General features: G+C 38.8%; 2 protein-coding genes and 1 non-coding gene across 5 annotated transcripts in view; 2 read left to right on the top strand and 1 right to left on the bottom strand.

Annotated features, from left to right (window-relative positions):
* The window catches only part of USH2A (usherin), a 775604-nt gene extending 757846 nt beyond the window's left edge, over window positions 1-17758 (top strand). The window contains exons 69-72 of the mRNA XM_064383503.1: window positions 82-165; window positions 3926-4170; window positions 9123-9344; window positions 11277-17758. Coding sequence (XP_064239573.1) covers window positions 82-165; window positions 3926-4170; window positions 9123-9344; window positions 11277-11366 — 641 coding nt within the window. The 3' untranslated portion in view covers window positions 11367-17758. The remainder of the gene's footprint in view (window positions 1-81; window positions 166-3925; window positions 4171-9122; window positions 9345-11276) is intronic.
* Window positions 8317-8406, top strand: LOC135277650 (small nucleolar RNA SNORD116). Its single transcript, XR_010345256.1, has one exon. It is a non-coding gene; the product is annotated as a small nucleolar RNA SNORD116 (small nucleolar RNA).
* The window catches only part of KCTD3 (potassium channel tetramerization domain containing 3), a 56386-nt gene continuing 43977 nt past the window's right edge, over window positions 14023-26431 (bottom strand). For all 3 annotated transcript variants that reach the window (XM_012459655.3, XM_012459656.2, XM_012459657.2), the window contains 4 exons: window positions 23653-23749; window positions 17079-17263; window positions 16858-16996; window positions 14023-15780 (listed from right to left, as the gene is read on the bottom strand). In XM_012459655.3, the coding sequence (XP_012315078.1) occupies window positions 15219-15780; window positions 16858-16996; window positions 17079-17263; window positions 23653-23749 (983 nt within the window). In that variant the 3' untranslated portion in view covers window positions 14023-15218. The remainder of the gene's footprint in view (window positions 15781-16857; window positions 16997-17078; window positions 17264-23652; window positions 23750-26431) is intronic.

The raw sequence follows: 26431 nt of genomic DNA, 5'->3' as shown, positions 1-26431 counted from the left end.
TGCATTGCTCTTTTAAAAGCATGTGCCCTCTTTGTAGGTGTTGAGTGAACACATAATTTATCAGTTCTTCCTTTTGTCCAGCCTTTGTTTTCCAGGTCACCTGCACAACGGATGAAGGAAGTGTAAAGACGCCGTTGATCCAGTATGACACCTCCACTGGATTTGGTAAACAACTCATATTATACTTGGTGTAGCGTCTATGCCTTTTCCTCAAGAAACACAGATATGTTTGTTCATGCATACTTGGGTGTTAATATATTAGCATAGACTGTATGGAAGAAATTTTGCCAAGTGTTGTCAGAAATTTTTGTAAAAGTCCTCATGGAACTTATAGCAGGCAAGAAGTTACAATATACTGTTTTATTGTTTTTTGGTTTTTGGCTTTTTTTTTGAGACAGAGTCTCACTCTGTTGCCCAGGCCGGAGTGCAGTGGCACAATCTCAGCTCACTGCAGCCTCTGCTCTCAGGTTCAAGTGATTCTCCTGCCTCAGCCTCCTGAGTAGCTGGGACTACAGGTGCGTACCACCGAGCCTGGCTGATTTTTGTATTTATAGTAGAGATGGGGTTTCACCATGTTGGCCAGGGTGGTTTCGAACTCCTAACCTCAAGTGATCCACCCACCTTGGCCTCCCAAACTGTTGAAATTACAGGCATGAGCCACACTGTACCTGGCCAGAATGTACACTTAAAATGCCAAATATTGAATTGTAAATATGGAAAAGACCAGAGATTAAATTTTTATCCTAACCACAAACTCTGTCAATAAAGAATTGTATGATTTCATGTACATAAAGGTGATTTACAGAGAAAGTTAGAGAAGAGATCAGAAGAAGAAAGAAAATATTCAGCCAATTCATGTTGATCATAAGGTTAATCTTCTGAATTCAAAGCCTAGAATGATAAATTTGGAAAGTGTCTTTTATCCTCCATAAAAGAGTATGATTGACCGTTGATATCAAGTAATTTAGCTCAAGGGATACAATTTTGATTTTTAAGGAAGATCTTTTAAATTGAGTTTTACTCATCGTCTCTGAATCTAACATTTGTGATACTTTATAAAAGCAAATTAGAGAAATGCCAAATCTTTTCCATTAAAACAGATTTGGGATTGATATCCTATTTTAAATCCCAGTAATTAGTGATATATCATGCATGCACATATATAGTGTTTTCTTTTTTTTCTTTTTTTGAAGAGTAAACGTGCCCAAAATTCCTGAAACACAGTAAAACATACATATTATTGTCAAGGATAGTTTCAATTTGTAAAAATAAGTTATTATTCATGTTTCCAAACTTTACATGTCTGGATGTCATATAAAATTTCCTACAACATTTAATTCCTTTTATATCGCTTATTTCATTTAATAGCAGTGGTAGGATAGAACAGACCTCATTCAGTATTCTTTTAGCAACTGCAATATTTCCCCAAGTGGACACGTGGAGGTCTAAGGGACACAGGAATTTATCCAGGAATGCTCTGCTAGCTTGTTACTGGGATGAGAACACCAACACGGATTTTCTATTGACTTCTGGCCCAGGACCTTTTCTTTGCAGTGGTTTGCCTAGTTAAGTACATATAAGAATTACATCAGTGTGCTTGTTTATAATAGTTTCCCAGGCCCCTGGCAGAGATTCAGACTCAGGGATGCCCAGGAATCTGCTCTTTAAAGAAATCCTGCCCAGTGCTTCTGACACAGGGCCCAGAACCACGTGTTGAGTGATGCTGGAAAACCAAGATTGCTCACCCTCTAAGCACCGCCAGTCTAGTTTCGTTGGTGAATGGGAAGCGTGTTTTTCCCCGAGGCAGGCCATCAGCAGAGAGGGATTTACTCTGACACCGGCTGTGGTTTCGGTTTTTCTTTGGATCTGAGGTCCAGCCACCAGAGTTCCAACTTCTGACAGTGAACCTCCCTCGCGATGCACAGGTGGAGTCCCTTAAGATGAAGGGGCACTTAGAAAAGAAAGAAGGGAAGGGATAAAGAGACACCATCCTGATTTCAAGGTCTTCATGAAAAGGAGAAATCCCCCGTTGGCTCATGAATACGAATTGAGGTTTCCATTGTGTCTGGAGGCTGGGCTCTGGGCAGAGCAGAGGGAAGGAACTCTGAGGACTGTGCAACTCTATGGCAGATTCCACGAGGTACTGCCCAACTGATATCCATCGTCAGTTCTAATTTTTATGATGTAACTTTTAAAAATGCTCCTGTTCCCTTGCCTGAAGGCAGCCTCCAAGCAGGAGAGTGGCAGAGACCTCATTTTCCTCTGACTGTTCTGAGGGCTGTTTCCCTTTTGAGGCTTCCCTCGGGCAGGCTGCCCTCCCTTCCCCTGCGTGCTGTGGCGCAAGAGGCCCACTGGGCCCATCAGATCAGTTTCTGGAGTTACAGCCAAAGAGTTATTTCCTCTCTGCGCCACACACATAGGAAACAACTCTTTTAGTGTGCAACCTAGGCTGGTTTGTTTTTAATCAGACAACACACATTGGTTCCTAATTAGGGGAATTTCAACCTGCTGGAGCTTGATTGGAGCGTTGACTCTAACCCTTTATTTTAGAGAGGAGAAGCAAAGGTCAGAGTCCAATATTTAATCACAGAGCTGATCAGCAGCAGAGTTAGGGTTGGCAAAGTTATATCCCTCCTCTCATGGAGTTCAAAGTTTAGTGTTAGTCACCTTCTGTTCCTGCCTTTAATATTTTCACCCCAGTTCTGAACTTTTGGCCTCTAAGTCTTTCCCTGAGAGTGTGAGGGTGAAGTACTAGGCAGGTCCACGAAGTTGTAGAGGTGCTGAAAAGGGGAAGATTTGTCCAGTGAGTGATTAGGCTTTGCAGTTGTGTCTGTTCTTCTGACCTGGCTGTAGGTATTAGATTTAGATAGGCAGCCTCTGGCTCACAGCTCCACATCGGCCTGTGTGGCCCCCACATGGGATCCCCAGGTTTCTGTGCTGGCCCCAGCAAGAGGCTGGATGGGAGCAGATCTCTGGCCACCCCACCCTCACCCCAGCCGCACCCCTGCTTAGCTTGCCAAGCTGACGACATAATTTCACTGCCTTCCCCTGTCCTGCAGGGTCCTTGTCAGCCTCTCTCCTATCTTCCCCACAATATTATTATTGTGGGGAAGATAGGAGAATAATCCTGCCCACCCTTCATCCCTGTAAAGCCCTAAGCATAAGGCCTGGCACCAGGCGCATTCTTGTTAAACGTAAGCTACTTTTATTAATACTAACCTCATGTGTGGAGACTCACATCAACTGAACTCTCAACATGTGAACGGCAAGCAAAGGTAAGTGGTCCCAGTACTAAAAGATTTCTTTCCATAGGAAGCTTTCCCAGTGCATTTGGGTGATGGTTTGCAGACCTTTTGCTCTTTAACAGAGAAGCCATGTAAAGACAACCTGGTAGCAAACACAGGCTGTTAGTATCATAATGAAAAATGAAATCTGATATGTCAAAATCCAGTTTGCACAAAATATCAGGAATGGGACTGTTGCATGAAGCAAGGATGCCTCGGCTCTCCAAGCAGTGATTTTGTTTGTGACTCTGCAGCAGTAAGAGCAAGGATCCCAGTCCCCCAAGGACTTTGCTCTGCGGCACACAGCTATGAAACAGGTGACCCGCAAGGTTACTTTGGTAACCCTTTTAAAAATCGCTCCCCGCCTCCCATCTTTTCCGGGGATTTGCCAAGGCAGTGGTGATTTCCCGGCTGAGCGGCAACACCAAGAGTGTCAGCGAGGTCTCTCGAGGGCTGTAAGCGTCTCGTTATAACCCACGAACCCGCTGAACCATTACCCCAGGCTGCACACAAGTGCAAACCAGCACCAAGAGACAAACTGCTTTCAACTCTGTTCTAATTTACTATCAAATAGCAGAGCCAGAGCTGGCAAAATTGCTTTCTGGAATAACATTTCCCCTTTCTTTCCCTGGGTTTTGCAGGCTTGGTTCTAACCACGCCTGGAGAAAAGAAGGGAACGCGGAACAAAAGCAGAGAGTTCTACAGCGAGCTGTGGTTCATAGTGTTAATGGCAATGCTGGGCTTAATCTTGCTGGCCATTTTTCTGTCCCTGATACTACAAAGAAAAATTCACAAAGAGCCTTACATCAGAGAGAGACCTCCCTTGGTACCTCTTCGGAAGAGGATGTCTCCATCGAATGTCTACCCACCAGGGGAAAACCATATGGTATGTCTGCAGCGGTGTGGTCCCATTTCCCTATCACTGGACTAGAATACTTGTTTTCCTTCTGAGAAAAATGTTTCATAGCCATAGTAACAAGGAACTAGATGTAAGTTACGTTTCATTAAGTGTGGGGACCGAGGGACGCTAACCCTAGAACAGCTTTCTCAACTTCGGCTTCACATTAGAATCACTTTAGAAAACTCTAAAAAGACTCACTGCCTGGACTTCGTCGGAGGAATTCTCATTTCACTGGTCTTGAGTAGGGCCTGAAGATCGGTATTCTGCTTTTCACTCCAAAACTGATTTTAATGTGTAACTAGGGATGAGTATTTCTGCCCCATAATTGCAAGCCAGGGCATGGTGGAGAAGAGTTGTATGTTGAGATTACCTGGGGAAATTATAGGCTGCATTACTGTGTAATTTAGGGGGATTGGACATCACAAGGGGGAGATGGGAAGGAAGGAGCTAAAGTGGTAGCAGTGTCGTGTCTGTCCTCTGGTCCTGACACCCCGTGCCACAGGGGATGGATGGCACCTCTTAGCTCCAAACCACTCACTCCCAAAATAGGAGGTCCAATAAAGGTCTGGTGGGACAGGGCCCCATCACTTGGTGGTGCGGGATAGTCGTTATCCAGAGCACTCACTGAAGGATAAAAGGTGATTTAATTCCATGATGCACTCCGGTGTGGGGCCATGTCTACCCGAAGGAAAAAGGACTGTGTTTTCTAATCCTCACCAGGTACCCATCTGTTCCCCAAAGCTGTGTGCCTATAGGGCTACATCTAGAGGAACCACCTTTTTTCCCAGTTTGCACTAAGGTTCTAGGCAGTCTCAAAATTAAGCACAGAAGCCCGGTCAAGCTGCTTACATTTCAACATTTAAAAGACTGGCAGTGAGTGAAAAGAGCAGCATTGTCTGCCTTCCAGACCTCTGCACTTCTCCAGGATTCAGCGACGAATGAGCAATGGTTAAGCCCCAATGCAGTGGGATCAGACCTTCACAGCAGGAGTGTTGGAAGCGCGAAAGGGCAGTGGGGCCTCTGAGGTCCATGGTTTGTGGTTGGTGTGGGCAGTAGCAATGGGACAATGATGAAGAAGGCACTGCCCAGTACCCTGGGGGCCTTGGCTCTCTCTCCAGTCACATCTGTCCCACTCCTCTTCTCACTCACCCTCCTCAGAGCCTCCTTCCTCCCTGAGCCCATCAGACAAGCTTTAACCACAGGCTCATTGCTGCTGCTGCTGCTGCTTGGGTGGCTCACACTCTGGCTTCATTCACGTCTCTGCACAAATGTCACCTCCCATTCGATGTAAAGTTTCCTAGCCCCTTAACCCACTTCTTTTCCATAGCACTTATCACATGACACTAAATCAGCTCTGTTTGTCTGACTCTTGAAATAGAATGTAAGCTCCCAAGATCAAAGATTCTGTGGGCCACTTCCTGTTGTATGTGCCCCCGACACCTGAAACAGTGCCTGGCATATCACAGACACTCCACGAATGTTTGCTGAATGAATGAATGTCGAGTGACCACTTCAAACCATGGGCCATTTGCTCCTGTTCAGTGAATAGTCATTAGGAGATTCTCACTGAGGAGCAGGTACTTCAAAATTTTTCCTTGTTAAAGAGTAACTTTCTTTAAGGAGCCCATGTTCTTAGAGGGTGCCTTGCTGCCAGAGGAAGGCAGTGGAGGAGAGAAGAAGGCAGGATGAGCCTGGGACATTAGCTAAATCGATCCTAGGGTCTATGCATGGAGTAGTGAAAGGAAGTTCCCAAGCACTGCTGGGTGCATCTACTCTATAGTGGGAGGCATGGTTACAGGAACACTTACCCACATACGAGCAGTGTCCAGAACTCATTCCAGTGATAAATTATTCTCTCCTTTGACCCAGTCCCTACAGACAGGCACCTCTGTGTCAGAACCCTCCATGAGGAGGAATACTATCTTCTTTACTTGGTTAACTTAGTGACCAGGAGACACTCCCCTCATTCCTGTGGGGATGTTATGTTACTCTGCATATAACCCCATTGCTCAGGGTTTTAATGAGTCTTGTTAAGCTTCATTTTGTCAAAGTGAGGACCATGAACTATCTGCATCAGCATCACGTAGGAGGAGCAGGACCTGAAGTTGTGAGGCAGAAACTCAGGAATCTGCCATTTCAGCTGGAACCTCAAGAAGTCTGATGCACAGCAAAATTTGAGAACAGCTGAAACTGAAATAGTAATACAAATCCCGTATGCAGTATGTACTGTTTGATACCCAGTAGAAGCAGGTGGTAGGAGGGAGCTGGTTAGACGTTGCAGTCCTGACGCAACACAGGCTACGCTGCCTCTGGGGACAGACATAGGCTTCAGCTGGGAACAGCCTTGTTCCTGTACACCATTTACCATCAGGGAGAAGCACAGCAGCACCCAGCTGATTCTTTTTTTTTGAGACTGAGTCTTGCTCTGTCACCCAGGCTGGAGTGCAGTGGTGTGATCTCAACTCACTACAACCTCCACGTCCCGGGTTCAAGCAATTCTGCCTCACACCCAGCTGATTCTTTCACTGAGTGGCCAAGACTGAGTCAGGTGTGAAGATGGGATGACACGGAGGGACTGGCTGATTGCCAGGGACTCTGGGCCCAGGGAACTGTCCCATCCTCAGCAGGGAGGCTGTTCATTGTAGGCAGATCTCAGCAGAAGTGAAATCTGGGGCACGTCAGGGCACTGGGTGGAATTCCCCTGAGCCTGTTGAATCATAATTCAATCCTATCCAGTTGACAGAGTGTACTTGCAAGTCTTCTTCTGTTGCTTTTTAAAAATATTTTTAAACCAAACTACCCTCACAGAGTTGGAGACCATGAGAGACATTGTCAAAAATTAGCCAAACTAAAGAGAGTACAATCTGCATTCGCAGAGCAAAATGAAGTCCTTGTCGGTGACTGTGGACTCCTCATTGACTCAGATGGGAAAGAGTGCTGAATAGGAACAAGCCAGATTCACCTGCTCAGTTTTCCAGATTGACTGTCTTTTCACCTGAGTAGGTCAATGAGCTATGCCCCTGCAACACACACACACACACACACACACACACACACACACTCACTCACTCACTCACTCACTCTCTTCTCCCCCTCATTGGACAAGCTCTGGTTTCAGTGCTGCTGTGACCCTCTTCCAAGCACCCCTGCCCTGTGAACAGGTAAGGTACCCTTTGAACATCAGACCCAAACTGGCAAAGAGATTTTAGGCTATACTCTGAACAGAGAGAAATAGGCAGAGGTGCCAGGAAATGAGAGTGTCTTTTGTATTTTATTAACATTTTTCAAGGCCGAGTAGTATACAGTACAGCTAAGTTCAAGTGCAAGTTTTGCTTGTTATTTAATTACTGGTTTGACGATCCTTTCATTCTCTGCAATACTATACAAATAATGGCAGTGGTATTTGCCTTAGATACTAATCAGTTTGTTGTTTCCACTTACCAGGGGGTGTTTGTTTATTTGTTTGTTTTTGGGATACAGTCTTTTTCTGTCATCCAGGCTGGAGTGCAGTGGTGCAATCTCAGCTCACTGCAACCTCTGCCTCCTGGGTTCAAATGATTCTCCTGTCTCAGCCTCCAGAATAGCTAGGACTATAGGCAACTGCCACCACGCACAGCAAATTTTTGTATTTTTAGTAGAGACAGGATTTCACCATGTTGGCCAGGCTGGTCTCGAACTCCTGACCTCAAATGATCCACCCACCTCAGCCTCCCAAAGTACTGGGATTACAGGCATGAGCCACTGCACCCAGCCTCACCACAAGGTTTTAGTTGCAATATCCAAGTTTCTCTCTCTTTCTCTCTCTCACATATACATATATATATATACACACACACACACATACATATGCATGTATGTATCATAGGATATATATATATATATATCAAAGTAGTATTAAAGATGAGTATGATAATACTGTCATTAGAGAAATGCAAAGAATATGTTTAAACTGTTCCTAACATGGACTGACGCTGCCATTTGTTCTCAGTTTGACTCTGTGGCTGATATATCTGATGTGTCAAGCAATGTCACCCTAAAAAGTTACACCATGCACTTTGAGGTACCTCTGTGTGCTGCATGAATGCATGATCTTTTGCGTGGTGTGTTGACTGCACAGTGAAAAGCAAGACGAGATCATCGATGACTTCCATATATGCAGTCCTTGGAAAGCTGAACAACATGAGTGAAACTCTATTAAAAAAAGAAAAAGCAGAAACATTTCATTGATAGGACCAGCTAAATCAGAGTCCTCAGATATTTAGAGCAACTAGATTTTATCTTATAGCACATTCTAGGTCTAAATTATGGAGTGACTTTGTCTCTCCGATGTTAATGTTAACATTAGACCTGATTTAATTTGGAGGCTGGAATCCTATAACAAGGGGAGGAAGATGGAATGAGAAACGAGAGAAGGAGGAGTCAATTTCCCTACACAAATCCAGGACTTTTAAAGTGAAAGACAAACTGAGCTCATGTAGTGGGCAACCATGAAGTAACATTGTTCTCTTTGGCTGCTTTGGGGGAGGGGTGTTCTCAAGATGGAGGCTCTGTGCTAACATGCATGAAGAAAATACCTTGTTCACCCACCATCCATCTGCCTTGCCCCACCACTTTGCAACGCAGCGAGCCCTTGTCGTCTGGGGAACAGTTGCTAGAGCACCAGTGCATGAGCTCTCTAGGTGCCCAAAACACTGGCCACCTAACTTGAGTATTAACTCATCATCTCATCATTCCTACCAAGAAACCCAGGGTCACAATGTTTTGGGTGCTCATAGCTGCTAAATTCTGTAAGTGACAGTTGTTCCCTTCCTTGACAATGTGACAATTGTCTGGAGACAGTCATTCCCTTCACTGGCAATGTGTGAGACACAGTTCTCTGTCATATTTCAAGCCCATATTCTTTATATGTGAATCACTCACAGCAACTTCCTTTTCAGGGATTAGCTGATACCAAAATTCCCCGGTCTGGGACACCTCTGAGTATCCGCAGCAACCGGAGCGCGCGTGTCCTGCGCATTCCGAGTCAAAGCCAAACCAGCCTAACCTACTCCCAGGGCTCTCTCCACCGCAGCGTCAGCCAGCTCATGGACATTCAAGACAAGAAAGTCTTGATGGACGACTCACTGTGGGAAGCTATCATGGGCCACAACAGTGGACTGGTGAGTCGGTTTCCTCCTACAGGGCCTTTGCTAAATATCCCAGAAAAATATTGGTACGAAGCTGCCTGTACTTCACTGAATGCTGCCCCATGGCACTTTGCCTCTGAGCACTTACCCAGTGAGGTAGTAACAACTGGTTTACTCGTGTTGCTACAATTGTGTGATAAGCAGGGTAGAAACTTTGTCTTGTTCTTCTGGTACACAATAGATGCTTAAAAATGAATGCATAAACCTGGAGCAGAAGGTGACTGGTAACATTGGAATGTGACTAAAACAAGGCAGAAAGTACAAGTACTTGTTTCACTAAAACAAAAAGATAATCAGCCTTTTCCTATTGGTGTATGAGTAGACGCAAAAAGAATATTTTCTATCAACAGTTAAACATGGTTGCTTTCCAAAACACTTAGGAAATGATGACAAATGAGGATGCCACTATTTATAAGCTTCATCTTTCATAATTTCAGTCCAGTGGGTACAAATAATTGGCTCTTTGAAAAGTAACGTGTTAGTGATATAATATTTGTTATCAGTCTCTGAGTGGCTAACAACAATTCTAGAATTTTTGCCAGTCATCACATTTCATTGTGTTAACTTCCTAGATTAGATGCCCACTGCAGGATCTTCCATTGGGCTAATTTAGAAAATAAACAGATAACCAGCTAGAAAGTTAGCTCCTCTGTTTACTTCTCTGGGGTAAAATTATTCACCTCCATTTCTTTCAATCATCTGCTTCTGTTTTTGGATTTGCACTCACCTTTCTCCTCCAGGTTCTCACTTTTCCTTCACTGAAAAGTTGATGACATCCATGAAGCCTTTCTTGACTAATAGCAAATAATAAAGGGAGTTCCCTGGATCCAGGCTCCCTAACACTATATATATAAAACAAGTACAGTCCTTCTTGCCTGTTCAGAATGATTATATAATATATCCATATCTATATGCATTTTTAAATCACAGGCTGTTTGATATTGTTATAACCTCAATTACATGATTCCATTTCAGTCCTAAAGTTTTTAAAAGGCAGGGATAATGGGTTGAAACAAGGAATTGCTAATTGATCATTTTTGACATGCAAAACGGCAATTGCTACACGTTCAACATAATACATTCAAAGTTCAGATAAATCATTTCACCTAATCTTCACAAACGGTAGGAGGTAGGCTCTATTATCATCCTCATTTTTACAAAGAGAACTGAGGTTTAGAGAGATGAGTGATTTAATGAGAGATTACACAGCTGGCAATATTTTCATGGGTTTGGGATCTTAAAAACATCATCTGACTACAGAACTTCTATTTGTATTTATTATGCTATATTGTCAATTTTGCTTGCTTTTTACAGTACTAGTAATGGGTGATGTGCAAAGGGATTCAATACAAGCTTTCAAAGGGGCTAATACTTGGCAAGTTATCTGTTCATTATAACATTATTAACTCTATTTGATAAAAAATAGAGCACAGGAGTGGGAAGAAATGGAGCACACAGATTGCATTCTGGCTCTTCCATGTACTCTCTGAACTAAATTTTTATATATGTGTGTATGTATATATATATATCTCCACATATATATGTATATATACACACACACATATATACACACACACACACATATATATATACATACACACACCCCACTCTACAGATGAGTAGACTGGGGCTTCTGAGGCTTTGAAAGGTTAAAATATGGCACAATATAACCCTCAAATCACATACATTTTGAATTGGTCTAGAATTCATGTGTACATGTGATGTGATCCTTTCAGTAAGAGAATTTTAAGGCAAGGGCTATTTTAGACCCCACCATTTATGAGAATAAAATGTTAAGCCTTTAATACTTACTACTTTTTACATTTAATTGATATAACTATAAATTGGTAGCAAATACTATTGATAGCAAGTACTGCAGCCAATGGTGATTAGCTTATTTTTCAGTATGTGGATGAAGAGGACCTGATGAATGCCATCAAGGGTTTCAGCTCAGTGACTAAGGAACACACCACATTTACTGACACCCACCTGTAAAGGATGAAAACCCGGAAGATGTAACCCTGGAAGGCAAGCTCTGTACCCTGTTCCTCCTGGGTTATCACTGACCCATCATAAATGCTGAAAAGCCATGGTTTACTATTCTATATTTCTTTAAAGAAATGATAACTGTTTTTGAAAGAGTTCCTTCCTAATAGAGCTCTAAGAAATGATATTTTTCTGGTTGTTTAAAATGAGAGGTAATATTCATATGAAAATACTTGGTTTGCTCTTGTTTTGTGGAAGACAGAGGAGAGTATGTAATTGTCACTTGGCTCTGTTTGGCAGTGAAGTTAATGGTTAAATAATCATTGACAATTTCAAGATGGCCCACAGTTGTTAGAAGTAGTAAGTTAGCTGATGGTTCAAAAACTAAATGGTTCTATTGAAAGGATGTCACTGCTGTTCATTTCTATCTGCCATTTCTGTCAGGATTGACACAATCCTGCAAGAATAGTGATTCTAATGATCACAATTGCTAAATGAAATCCCAAACTTTGCACCAGGTCTACATACTATTTATTTACAGTACATAGGGTTACTCACCAAACTTCTTGACAAGACAACACATAACTTACACATAAATGTCTCTGTTCTTGCATTTATGAATTTTCCAAAAATCTAAGGAGTAAACAGCTTATTCATACATTTCGAAGAGAAAACAAAGTGTTTCAATAGGAACACCTCTACTTGAACCAATGTTTTTATTTCACATATTTTATAGTTTTGAAACTCCAGTTTCTCATAAAATTCTGTCAGTTCACTGAGTACCAGAGAATACTGACATCTTCAACTTAGCACATCAAGTGGAAACTACTGTTCTATTTGCAATATTTAATTAGGCTACATGACATTTTAAAAGGAAAAATGTATCTGTTCCTTCTAGCATTAACATATATATATATGTAAAAACAAGACTATACCTATGTGTATATATGTATATATTATTCTGCACTATATCCCTTCTTTTTGGAGAACTACCCATTATTTTAGCCATAGATCAGTAAGAACAGATGATACGCAACAGTACCAATTCTATGGTTCAAAAACGTCTGTCATCTGCTCTAGTTGGATTACTAAGTCATTGGTGAAAGTCCCATGGCAAGAAAAATTTTCTTGCAAATCATCCACATAAAGTCAAAGATGTTTAAATTTGTTCTTCATGGAAAATATATGAAAACCTCTCATCTTCCTTCATCCTTAAAGGTCTTCTTGACTCCAGGAAATTATTATGAATCTGTCTAGCATACAATAGTCACAGTATTTTGTGAATCTACACCCAGAGGCAGGCAAAAACTTCTAAAGTAAGGGATAATTTATTCTGCCTGAAACAATAAATTACCCCAAGGTCCAACAGTAAAAGATTGTGGACTTTTGGGGTATTAAGATTTCATCCAGCTCTGTGAGAGAGCAGCTCCACAGACTGACCAACTCCTCGATAAAGCTTGCCAACCGTAAGTGTCAAAAGCACAGGCCAGTATCATGCAGAAGTTCTATTGCCTCTTTAGAATTGTTATAAGCGAAAACATCTGAAATAATTGTGCACATCTGGCAGTGATTGCACAAAATATGAAATATGTATTTTTCTCGCCAAAAGTTTTTATAATTTCTGAAATGAAAACATAGGACTGACTAATTTAGTTTACTGGTTTTTATTCCCATATGCCGATTCTGGGTCATTTAGTTGTTTAAAGCTGGCGCAAATGAGCATTAACCAAGGCTGTGTCCACCTCCTGTGAGCTACTTAAGGTATAAAGAGTGGTCACAAACTTGGTAGTGATAAATCCTTATCCTTGGTGGACTCTTCTAAGAATATGGTTTCCTACTTACAAAGCATAGTCTACAAATATGCTTTGCTAGATTCAGAAGATTGAGATCATCCTGATTTTTGAAAAATTAACCAGGTAACTTTATCACTGTGTATTTTTAAAAGCCTATGCTTTGAACCCGGGAGGCAGAGGTTGCAATGAGCCAAGATCCTGCCACTGCACTCCAGCCTGGGCAACAAGAGCAAAACTCCATCTCAAAAAAAAAAAAAAATTTTACTTGAAAACCTCTTTTCATGATGATTGTTTTCATTTTTCATCAATCACACAGGGTACATTTCAACTTTTTATCTTCCCATCACAGCAACCCTAATGAGGTAGGTATAGTGAAAAAATTTAGGCATAGTGGGGGCAATCTGTTCAAGGTTTCAGAGTGTCAGAGTAGACATAAACCACTGCTCTAACATTAAGGGCCAAGCTCTTGAAAGCAAAAGAAAGAAACAAGATTTGACTTGTATTATTATAATGCAATCTACGGTACAGTTGTTTTCCTTTTTATGTGATGCTATTATGTAATAGTTACTGCCTTCTTTTTCATGGCCTTTTACTCCTGGTCACTAGTCTACTTTTTTCTTTCATTATTTTCTTACTTGCCCACCCAACGTTCACATAACTGTGATAAAGAGGAAGAAGGGTGTAAGAGAATTACAATCTTAGTAGTTTTCAAATTATGCTTTGCCTCATATCTTCATTGATAACTTATTTTCCACACATATTAAGTTCTCCCTCTCCCATTTTTTTTAAATTATGGGAAGAAGCAAAGAAATGAACAAGCATATAAGCACACTTTAAACAGAACTGTTTCTCAAATAACTGAAAACACACTGTCATAATCATTTTTTATTTAATTGATAAATAAATACAAGAGAACTGTTGTGAAACCACTGGCAATATAGTAAACTTTAAAGATTTTATTTTCAACTTCACTCACATTTCTTGGAATGGGGATATATACATTTTTCACCAATAAATGTTAATGTTTGTTTTAAATTTACAATTACCCTATTATTTGTAGAAACCTGAAGATCATTCCAATCAAATGAAAAAAAAAAATGTACAAAAAAATTTCTTTTGCTCTTACAGTTCAAAATACATTCAAATTAACATTCTTACAGCAGCCAAAACCTTTAACCCAAAATTCAGAACTGCAGTCCCACAAGTGAACAAAATAGTGTTTTAATTCAATATCATGATTGTTAACACTGAAGAAAAAATAATATGGTGGCTCCTAAAACAAGACAGGTTAGCAACAACTGGTACGGCTTTCCCTTCTGGGCAAAGCTTTGCCCGTGATTATTTTTATTTCATCATCTTTTCAACACAAGACAATTGCTCCAACTTGAAAGTTTCAATGAAATTCTGGCATTTAATATTGCTGATGCTTGCTAAGATTTAAGAACTCCCAATGATGAGAATCAGTAAATGGCGCACAACTAAGAAGTTAAAATTATCCTAAAAGACTTACTACACAGTGGTATCTGGTATTCAATATCATCAATAGTGTTTTTGAATTACATGATATGTTTTTCACAGACATAGCACCTCATCAAATATCTGGTAAACACTTTGCAATCACAAGGGTTTGGAGACCAAGTTCCAAAGACAATTATGTGATTCACTTAAAAGAACATTGCAAGACAAGTCCCAGGCATAATGAAGATTAGGAATGCAGTCTGCTGGTTCCCATGCTCTAAAGGTATGCTCACCTATACGGGCACCATCCTATTAAAATGTGGTACTACATTTCCAAAACCAAAAAAAAAGTAGGTAAATGTTAAAATGGACTCCTGCTTTATAAATGATCTGTTAAATGTACTTTTGTAAAACTAAAAAAATTTCCAAAATGTCAAAAGAGATATGACTATTATATCTCCTTATTTCAGGTAATTCTGTTAAAAAGATACTAAATGAAGTCCAATTTTATCTTGTAAAGTTTTAGTGTAAAAACTAATGCATTGAAATCCAGGAAAAAGTTTAACTTTCGTCTAAATGTAACAAAACAACTATTCATTTGAGTGAGTTTTCACAAGCTGTACTCCTGACCTGAAGAATCACTTTTTTTATGCCGAGGAGATGGAGTAGTCTTTGTTGGAGATGGGGACGCAGTACCAGGTGAGTCAGTTCCTCCATCAGAAGTACTTGGTGATGACGCCAGATAGGGAACTTTCTTTCTTCCAAGGAATCCTCCCCCTTCAAATCCTCCTTTCTTCCTAAACTCTATTTTATTTTCATTTTCATCTTCTGATGACCTTTTCTTGGATTCTGAAAAACCTTCAGCTATTTTATGCACTTCCAATCCACTATCCAATTCTCTCAAACTTTTTATTTCTATTCCAGGAGACTTTCTCTCAGATATATTACATTCCCCTGTTGCCCCCTTCACTTCAGCTTGTATTGGACCCAAGTTACCATTTTCAGGGACAGCTCTTTCTACATTTCTGTTCAAATTAATAGTCTGGAAGTCCCTATAACTGTGAAAGCTCTCAGTCCTTCTTGCCCTTGCTAATAAAGGACTCTCTCGGTAAGGCCTCACGGAACCGTAAGTAGCTGCTTCGTGGATGGTTTCATGGTGCTGAAGCTGAAGGCTGAAATATAGTTTTTCAAAAATAATAACATTTCAGATTTCACTCTGATTTTTCAGGAACATATTAAACTACCAATAAAACACACTATATAAATATATAAAGTGTATTAAATCCATATTTCTCTTCTTTATAAAAATATACTTATCAAGTACTCTTTATTACATAGATACTATATAAAATTACCAATGCAAATAATACCATGATGTATTCACAAACAAGCTGAATTTTTGAATAGCTAAAAAAAGATGATGGGGGGAAAAATCCTTGAAACCATTATGAAACCAACACAATTCAGTATTTAGCCCTTGGTTCTTCAGACTTTGGACTTTATCAATATGGTAACAATAAAAAGACATTATGGAACTTTTTGTATTAAAAGTACATAATGCTTAATGTAAGATTAGACAACACAGTGTAATCACTGATTGATTAATATTGTCCCTGAGGCAGCACAATAATTAAAGCTTCACATACTAACCAAGGTGACATGTGATTTTCCTAATTTCCTTTGAATAAATTCTTGATCACAAAATAGGCTTCCGAATTGGCAGCAATTCACAAAATAAGTTAAAAGGCAAAAAATATTTTTCTATTAAAGAACCAGATATGCCTACTGATGAGAAATTTAGTAAAGCTGTTAAAAAATTGACTAGGCTGGGCGTGGGGGCTCATGCTTGTAATCCCAGCACTTGGGGAGGCTGAGGTGGGTGGATCATGAGGTCAGGAGTTTGAGACCAGCTTGAGCAACATGGAGAAACCCCATCTTTACTAAAAATACAAAAATTAGCCGGGCATGGTGATGTGTGCCTGTATCCCAGTTGCTCAGGAGGCTGAGGCAAGAGTATTGCTTGAACCCAGGAGGTGGAGGTTGTAGTGAGCCAAGATCGTGCCATTGCACTCCAACCTGGGCGACAGAGCAAGATTCTGTCTCAAAAACAAATTGATTAACATAATGTCTGAATTTAAAATGTACTTTGAACAGTATGGCTTTCTAGAACAACTATGTGATTACAGTTTTTCAGTCAATTTCCCCAAAAGAAATAAGTTCTGTTTATAATACCCAATTCTTAAACCTACCTAGAATTTGATTCTCGTAAGTGGCTATGCTGAACTACAGAAGTTGCCGGACTGATGTTAGGAGTAGCACAGCGAGATGTGCTCAAATCACATTGATCCAGTAATTTCAGCAGCTCTTCTTCAGTTGGACCACCTACATCTTAGGAGAACAAACATTAAAATCACTTACTTATGTGAAAAGCTTAACCTCGTGGCAAACATCTTTCTGTATGAGAACCTACCCTTATCTTCACTTTTGTTAACCATATCCATAGCAGTGGTCAGATCCCACATTTGAATGCTGCCATTTGTATGGCCGGTGAATAAGTAGCGTCTTGGCCTTGAGCCCATCCTACTGGATCCCTCACATTCCCTCACTGTAAATGAGGATATTGTAGTACAGTCAACAGCCTGGATCTCACATATTCTGCAAAAGAAAAGCAGAACGACCCCTGATAAGAATGAGCAATTATTTAAAAAGAAGCTATGAAACTAAAAAGGCAGAAAGAAAGAGAGAAAGAAAGAAAGCAAACATGTTATACTAGAAAAGACTTTTTAAAAGTCATTTAAAATTTATGTGTTAATTTTTAAAATCGGAACCAGAAGAAATATATAGCTCTATGGAGACGGCCCATATTGTATCTGTCGTTAGGATAATACTCTTAGTGCTAAAAAAAGACTTTTATGGCTATTTAATTGATTTTCATAAAAGATAAAAGAATCTGAGTGAGAACAATTATTATCTACATTGACAAATGAGGAAACCAAGGGATAACATCAGCAAATGATTTTTCCAAAGTCATGTAAAGTTTGACTGAATTGTACTTGACTGAATTAGTTATCCCAGCCTACTTCAAAAGAAAGAGCTGAGGGAGATTATTAAAAAAAGAAAAATCAGTATAGGCAAATGCAAGGTCAAAAATATAGACAAAAAATACAATCCATATGAATTTGAGAAACATACAGGAATAGAATATGAAGCTTAGATGAGCTTCCTAGTAGGCTGAACAAAAAGAAGGAAGAAAGTTAATTCCTACACGCCCACATATAGTGATAAAGACTATCTAGTCTCACATAAACAAACCAAAGTGCTTTTCTGTACTCTCTGACGCAGGAAAGTGAGAAGTTACACACACACACACACACACACAGTGGGACAATTAATTGTCCTCTAACTCAATTTAATTCTGACACTGTCATATCACACAGGTAGAGGACTCGGTCTCACAAAGCTGAGCTCCACTTCAGATGATGATCATAAGCCCCAGGTTATTTTGCCTGTGCTTCTAACTGACTGACTGTAAATCAGGGTTCCCACAGCCTTCTCCTTAGGTTCGATTAATTTGCTAGAGTGACTCACAGAACTCAGAGAAAAACTCACATTTACTGGTTAATTACAAAGGATATATTTAAGGATACAGATGAATAATAGCTTCCCAGAGTAAGGTGTATGGGAAGGAGCATGGAGCTTCCATGCCCTCCCTGGGCATGCCACCCTCCAAGAACCTCCAGGTTTTCAGCTACCTGGAGGCTCTCTGAACTCAGTTATTATTATTATTTTAATGGAGGCTCCATTACATAGGCATGATTGATTAAGTCATTGGCCATTGGTGATCAACCTAGCCTTCAGCCCCTCTCCCCTTCTAAAAGGTTGTGGGGTGAGGCTGAAAGTGCCAATCTTCTCTCCCGTCTTAGTCTTTCTGGTGACCTGCCATCAGTCAACTCATTGGCATTTGAAACGATATTTATCATTTAGAAGACTTTAAGCATTTTTGAAGGTATATACCAGGAAACAGAGACAAAGACCAAATATGTATTTCACAATATCGCACAAAGGAAAAGTTTTTAATATTTCACCAATATAAAGTTTGAAAGAACTATTATCATAGGCATTACCAGATTTTAAAATTTCCTCTTTTGTTGTGAGGGTTTTAAAAAAATCGTAAATAGGTGAGGAATTATCAGATTTTATTCCTGTATTTATCAAGATGATCATAATTTGGTGAATTACATTTATTTTTAATTAACATCTGTAAATTGATTTAAAACGTTCAACACTCCCCTTCCCAGATTCCTGCTATGTTTCAAATAAATCAATATTTGTATGTATATGAAAACCTGGATCTCAGAAAGTAACAATACCCTCAGAAGTAAAGTTTCTCCCCGACCTGCACAGCAAGCTACAGAAACATTCTTCTTCCCCAAGCTGGGTCACAGAAGTAAGAACCCTCTTTCCCCAAAGCTGGCCATGAAGCATAAAAACATTACCCTAACATTTCCCTATCTTTCTGTGAAAAGTTAGCCATAAAAAAATTAAGGCCCTCTCTGCAGAAGGGTTCTGCCCCATCCCTGGGAGAAAGGAACAGCCACACAGAGACAGTCCCTGCTGCATTTCCCTACTCAGTCTATTTCTGTTAACTTTTATATCTTTTTGTCCAGTCACATTTCTACATGGCTGTCCCTGCTGCTTCTATCCTAAGCAAAAAAATAGACACTTTTCCTTGTCTTCGGGTCTACATTCTGAAGGCTCTCGTGTCATAGAAAACTATAATAAAATCAATTTGGAATGCTTTTCTCTTGCCAGCCTATTTTTTGTTATAGGGGTATCAGCTATGACTCTTTTGCTTCCACAAAACAAATATAATTTTGCTCTTTTTTCCCCTTATGGAATAGATTTCTTAGAACTACTCCTTTATTTAAAATTTCCTACGAGGATTATTTTCTTGCTCCGTTTCAATAAAACGCTTTAATTTCACTTCTCACTATTAAGAGCCTGCACCGTCCTTAAACAAAATCTTTGGTTCACTATAGCTTTATAAAGGACTGATTTTCTATTCAATTCTACAAAGTAATTTCTGCATGTTATTTTTGTAACTACAGCTTTCTCTGGAATCAAGCTTAAAGATTATAAAATTTGTTTTATCATGCAGAAACTGTAGTTGATTATAACATACTGTTAGAAATAACAGAAGGGGGGATAGTAGAAATAACAGAAGGGGGGATATTAGAATTGAATAAGTAAATATGATATACTACATTGTTAGAGAATGTTATGATACCAGTTTTAATAATATTTGGCAATTTCTTCACTGAATATGCAGAGAACACTAAATCACAGTAATTTATGGAATTTCTTAAGATAATGAACTTTGATGAAAAAAGTCATCAACTCTCAAATAATTTATTCATCAAAATACTAAGAGATAAGTTGAAGAAAACACAACCATAAAATTTAAAATCAATAAGATTAGTAACATGAAAATGAAAATCAAATGATTCTATACCTAGAAAACCCCATAGTCTCTGCCAAAGCCTCCTAGATCTAATAAACAACTTCTTCAGCAAAGTTTTAAGAAACAAAAATCAATGTACAAAAATCATAGCACTACTATACACCAATTAACATTAAAACTGAGAGCTAAATCAAGAATGCAATCCCATTCACAATAGCCACAAAAAGAACAAAATACCTAGAAATACATCAGGGAGGTAAAAGAGCTCTACAACAAGAAATATAAAACACTGCTCAAAGAAAGCAGACGACACAAACAAATGGAAAAACATGCCATGACCATGAATAGAAAGAGTTAATATTGTTAAAATGGGGCCGGGTGTGGTGGCTTACACCTGTAATCCCAGCACTTTGGGAGGCTGAGGCAGGAGGATCACAAGGTCAGGAGATGGAGACCATCCTGGCTAACATGGTGACACCCCGTCTCTACTAAAAATACGAAAAATTAGCCGGGCATGGTGGCAGGCACCTGTAATCCCAGCTACTCGAGAGGCTAAGGCAGGAGAATCACTTGAACTTGGGAGGTGGAGGTTGCAGTGAGCTGAGATTGTGCCACTGCACTCCAGACTGGTGACAGAGGAAGACTCCGTCTCAAAAACAAACAAATAAAAATATATATTGTTAAAATGGCTATGCTACACAAAGTAATTACATCAATGCTATTCTTATCAAACTACCAACAACATTTTTCACAGAATTAGAAAAAACTATTCTAAAATTCATAAGAAACCAAAAAAGAGCCCAAATAGCCAAAGCAATACTAAGCAAATGAACAGAGCCAGAGATGTCACACTACCCAACTTTATCCTACAAGTCTACAGTAACCGAAACAGCATGGTACTGGTACAAAAACGAACACACAGACTAACGGAACACAATACAGAACCCAGAAAACAAAGCCAGACACTTGAAACCATCTGATCTTCAACAAAGCTAATAATAACAAATGGGGGAAGGACTCCCTAGTCAATAAATGGTGCTGTGGTTACTGGCTAGCCATATGTAGAAGATTGAAACTCAACCCCTTCCTCTCAGTATATACAAAAATCAACAGAAGATGGATTGAAGACTTAAATGTAAAATCTAAAACTATAAAAACCATAGAAGGAAACCAAGGAAATACCACTCTGGACATCAGCCCTGGCAAAGATTTCATGACAAGGACTCCAAAAGTAACTGCAACGAAAACAAAAATTGACAAGTGGGACCTTATTAAAGTGAAGAGCACTTGCGCCACAAAAGAAGCTATCGACAGAGTAAACAGACAACCTACAAAACAGGAGAAAATATTTGCAAACTATGCATCTGACAAAGGTCTAATACCCAACATCTATAAGGAACTTAAATCAACAAGTAAAAACCCCATTAAAAAGTGAGCAAAGGCCATGAACAGACACATGTCAAAGAAGACACATAAGCAACACACGAAAATGCTGAACATCACAAATCATGAGAGAAATGCAAATCAAAATTACAATGAGGTATCATCTCACACCAGTCAGAATGGCTATTATTAAAAAGTAAAAAAGTAACAGAGAGGGTACAGACAAAAGGGAATATTTATACACTGTTGGTGGGGATCTAAATTAGTTCAGCCATTGTGAAAAAGCAGTTTGGTGACTTCTCAAAGAAATAAGTACTACCAGTGGACCCAGCAATCCTATTATTGGGTATACACCGAAAAGAATATAAATCATTCTACCATAAAGACACATGCACCCATATATTCACTGCAGCACTATTCATAATAAACAGCAAAGACATGGAACCAACCTAGATGCTCATCAGAGGTAGACTGGATAAAGAAAATGTGGTGCGTATACACCACAGAATACTATACATCCATAAAAAAGAACAAAATCACATCTTTTGCAGCAACATGGATGGAGCTAGAGGCTATAATCCCAAGTGAATTAAGACAAGAACAGAAGATCGAATACCACATGTTCTCACTTAAAAGTGGGAGCTAAACGTTGAGTATACATGGACACAAACAGAACAACAGATACTGGGGCCTACTTGAGAATAGAAGGTGGGAAGAGAGAGGATCAAAAAACTACCTATTGGGTACCAGGTTCATTTACCTGGGTGACAAAATAATCTGTACACCAAACCCCTATGACATACAATTTACCAGTGTAACAACCTTGTAGGTGTACCCCCTGAAATCAAAGTTGGGACAGAAAAAAATAAATAAATAAAATGAAAACAATAACCCTCCTAATGGACTATTAACAGGAATTTTACTTTTTTCATTTGTTTGACATGCAAAAACTTTTCTTTTCCTTTCAACTTTAAGTTCTGGGGTACATGTACAAATTGTGCAGGTCTGTTACATAGGTAAACATGTGCCATGGTGGTTTGCTGCACAGAACTACCCATCACCTAGGTATTAAGCCCAACATCTATTAGCTATTCTTCCTGATGCTCTCTCTCTCCCCATCCCCTCTCACTCCCAACAGGCTCCCTGTAGTGTGTTGTTCCCTCCCATGTGTCATGTGTTCTCATTGTCAAAAAACTTTGTGTTTAAAGCAAAGAAATGTTCAAGCAAAATCTGAGGTTATAAATACTAATTTTAAAAGAAGTAAAATTTCAGTCAATGGAAAAGGAAGAGGAATCTAACTTCTATTGTACATCTATTATGGTTAAGAACTATGCAAGATATTTCAGGTTTGAAATTTATTTTATCCTATGATATCCTGCCAAAGACGTTGAACCTTATTTTATAAAGAAACTGGGCTAAGGAAAATAAAATAACTTGAGTTGCATTTACATAGCTAGTAAGAGGAAGTACCCGAATTAGTTCAGCCGTCTGCCAGCAAATTCACTATGTTCTTCGAGTTTGAAGAGAAATCATTTCTGAAGACAAAAGCAGAGGAATACTGCCAGTGCCATATAAAGGCAGCATTCACATACGAATACTGCGGAGACGGCACAGAGACAGGAATCCTGCTCTCATGGAGACAGATCACTTCTCTCCATGGTAAAGTAGATGGAAGAGAAAAACTGTTCTAAAATTGGAAGTAAAACATGGGTGCTATGTTGTAAGCTGTGCCAAGATTATGCAAATTGGTTATTAATATTTAATTGCTTTATCATTTTTATTTTAAAAGGGGATACTGAATGTCAGAAAATCTGTAATATGTTTCATCTGAGAGACATAAATAATGTATAGAGATTCATATGGGATGGAAAATATTTAAGTTCTAGGTTTTTAAAAGAAACTGTTTAAAATTTAAACAATTAATATTTATGTTTGGCCATGAAAAAAGTTCACTGTGTTCTTGTTCTATCACCAGTCCTTCCTAACTGTCCACAGCATCAGTGAAACTCTTAAATCTGAGAAAATAAGCATAAAGTATACTGTCTTAATTTTGAGTTATGATTATGAGATAATTAATAGACTTCCCTCCCAACAATTTGTTTCTAGTAGCGCTCTTTGATCAATATGTTAAATTACGTCATATGTTTTGTAAGACAAAAGGTGGCTTCTGAATATAAATATCTTTACAGTAAAGTGTTACCTTTTTCCAGTAGATGAGAGTCTTACAAATAGCTTGTTAGTGATGGGAACAACTTTCTGAATGAACACCTGTTGATCGTCTCGCTCTCCAAAAGGTCCTTGATCAGAAAACAAAAATGTCAAAAAATTAATTAAAATTTTATTTGTTTCATTTTACAAAAGGAACATTAATATTAACATAAGAAAAGAAGGACGAGCGCGGTGGCTCATGCCTGTAATCCCAGCACTTTGGGAGGCTGAGGCAGGCGGATCATGAGGTCAGGAGATGGAGACCATCCTGGCTATCACAGTGAAACCCCGTCTCTACTAAAAATACAAAAAATTAGCCAGGTGTGGTGGCAGGTGCCTGTAGTCCCAGCTACTCAGGAGGCTGAGGCAGGAGAATTGCTTGAATCTGGAAGGCAGAGGTTGCAGTGAGCTGAGATCGACTCCATCTCGAAAAAAAAAAAGAAAAGAATTTCTCATGCCTACCAGTATGGTATCATATTTCAGCTGAAAATCAGTCATGATATAAATGGATACAAGAACTCCAATTTGCATTAAAAAAAATTTTTTAAATACATAATTATTTCTAAATTATATTTTGTATATAACTAAGGCTGTAAAGGCTAAAGGAAAAAATTTCCTAAGGCACTACATTAACAGTACTAGCAGGAGACCTGTTAAGATATTTAGTATCTTTGGGGATGTGCTTAGACTCTTATAACTTTAAAAAGATGTGTAAATTACGTCATTTCATGTATTGAATTTACTTTTTTGAAAAGACAACACAAAAAATCTTAAAATATGAAGTGCAGCTTCATCAGATGAAATATAATTAATTCAAGCTTCCATTAACTACACTTTAGTATTTCTTCTTTTTAAAGATGCAAATAAAAAAAACTTTATATAAGGCAATTGGTAAACCAAAAGAGAAAAAATGCAGTATGAAAATTAAAGTGCAGTATAAAACTTTCTATTGAGTTGCATCCTGAAGCTTTTCAATCATCTAAAAAGAAAGATTCAATTACTTTCATTTTAGTGTACTTGGCAAGACAGGTAAATAGCCCATTTCATTTTAGAAAAATCCTGAACAACAATGTAAAGAAGAAAATGTTTTTATTTAAAACTTAAACATAAAATTTTAGTAATTCTCTTTTCCCATTATACTCAGTAGCTAAAATAGTATCGTTACTATTAATAAAAAGTATCTGATGTGCAATAAACGTTTTAAAGACAATATATCCCAAGTTATGTCACGAGTCAGTCATACATGTGCTTAATAAATGAAGCAATGCCATCTTTATTATTAGTTAGCAAATACTTACACTGTACTTACTATGTGCCACCATAAATGCTTTCTAAATATAAACTCATTTTAATCATAATAACCACGTAAGGGAGGTACTAATATTTATTATCTCCATTTTACAGATGAGAAAAATCAGGCACCAAGAGATTAGTTAACCAAAGATCTCATAGGTCCTATATGATGGAAGTGAAATTCAAACAAACTGAAGCTGTCTGGCTCTTCACTATACTATGCAGTTGCTCAATTACTGGAAATTTCTGATCTCTAATTTTACTGAAATGAAATGATAGTTCTCATTGAATAACTCATAAACAAAGTCAAAATAGCAACAATGAATAAAATAACTCAGAATCAAATAACTAGGAATGAGAAAGCTACAGAACTCTATCTTTTCTCCCCCTTGAACTTTATATTGACATGAGACTGACTCATAACCTATTATTTATACCTTAATTCTTTGCCGTCTCTTCCCCCACCTCCCATTTATGGTTTCACTTCCCAAATTGGCTCCTTTCTTTGGAATACAAAATATCCTCAGATCTTTCTTAACTTTAATGAGGGAGAAACCTGGGAGAATAAAAAATATGACCTCTGAACTTCCCTGCCTTTCAACTAGCTCCAATACTTCTTCCTTTTATGGTCACCTCCAATATCTATTACCTCATTACCCATTGCAATATAGATTACACCTTTACTGCTCTACTGAATCTGGACTCTACTCTGTTCCGCTGATCTATATGTCTGTTTATCTCTGAGGATATACATATTTTAAATACAACTATAAAGAGAAACAAAAAAACCTCCCTGTCCCCTTTATCTTACTGGGTTTTATAATTAATTTACAGGGCTGTTTATAAATATCTTTTTATTCACAATACACATGCTTTCCTGAATAACACATCTACTCCTGGGGCTTTCAGGTGCTTCTCATATGCTGAATACTCATAAACATAACTTCTAGTTAAGGTCTTTCTCTAGAGGTACCACCTTTATATCTTCATAACACAGAATAGTATCCATATGCATCATCATTCAAAATATACAAGTCTGAACTCATCTTTGCTTTCAAAATAAGTTCTTTTTTCTATATTTATTTAGTACATAACAGTCAGCTACTCCACTTCCCAAGTAAGAATCCTTAGTGTCACTTTAGACTCCTTCCTCTCTCATGCCTGCCACATCTAGTCAATGACCATCATGCCCTTTGGTTCGTACTGAATAATTCCTCCTCTATCCTCCTTCCCGGTTTCTTTGCGTCACTTCCTTAAGTCTTCACTCTCAAGTCTTCTTGTATGCTCTTGAAAGATGAATTATATATATCACAAATCTATTATCATTCGCAACATTATTCAAAAGATCCCCATTACTTACAACATAAAAATCTAAATTTGTTAGTTTTAGATTCCTTCCATGATCTGGTACTGGCCTATTCACTCAATGTCTTACTATTCTTACCCACATATCCTATAATCCAACAATGAATGACCTT

The sequence above is a fragment of the Aotus nancymaae genome, unplaced genomic scaffold, assembly GCF_030222135.1.
Source record: "Aotus nancymaae isolate 86718 unplaced genomic scaffold, 86718_ANA_hifiasm-v0.15.2.pri h1tg000032l_0, whole genome shotgun sequence".
Classification (NCBI taxonomy): Eukaryota; Metazoa; Chordata; class Mammalia; order Primates; family Aotidae; genus Aotus; species Aotus nancymaae.
This window is presented reverse-complemented; position numbering and strand designations above follow the sequence as displayed.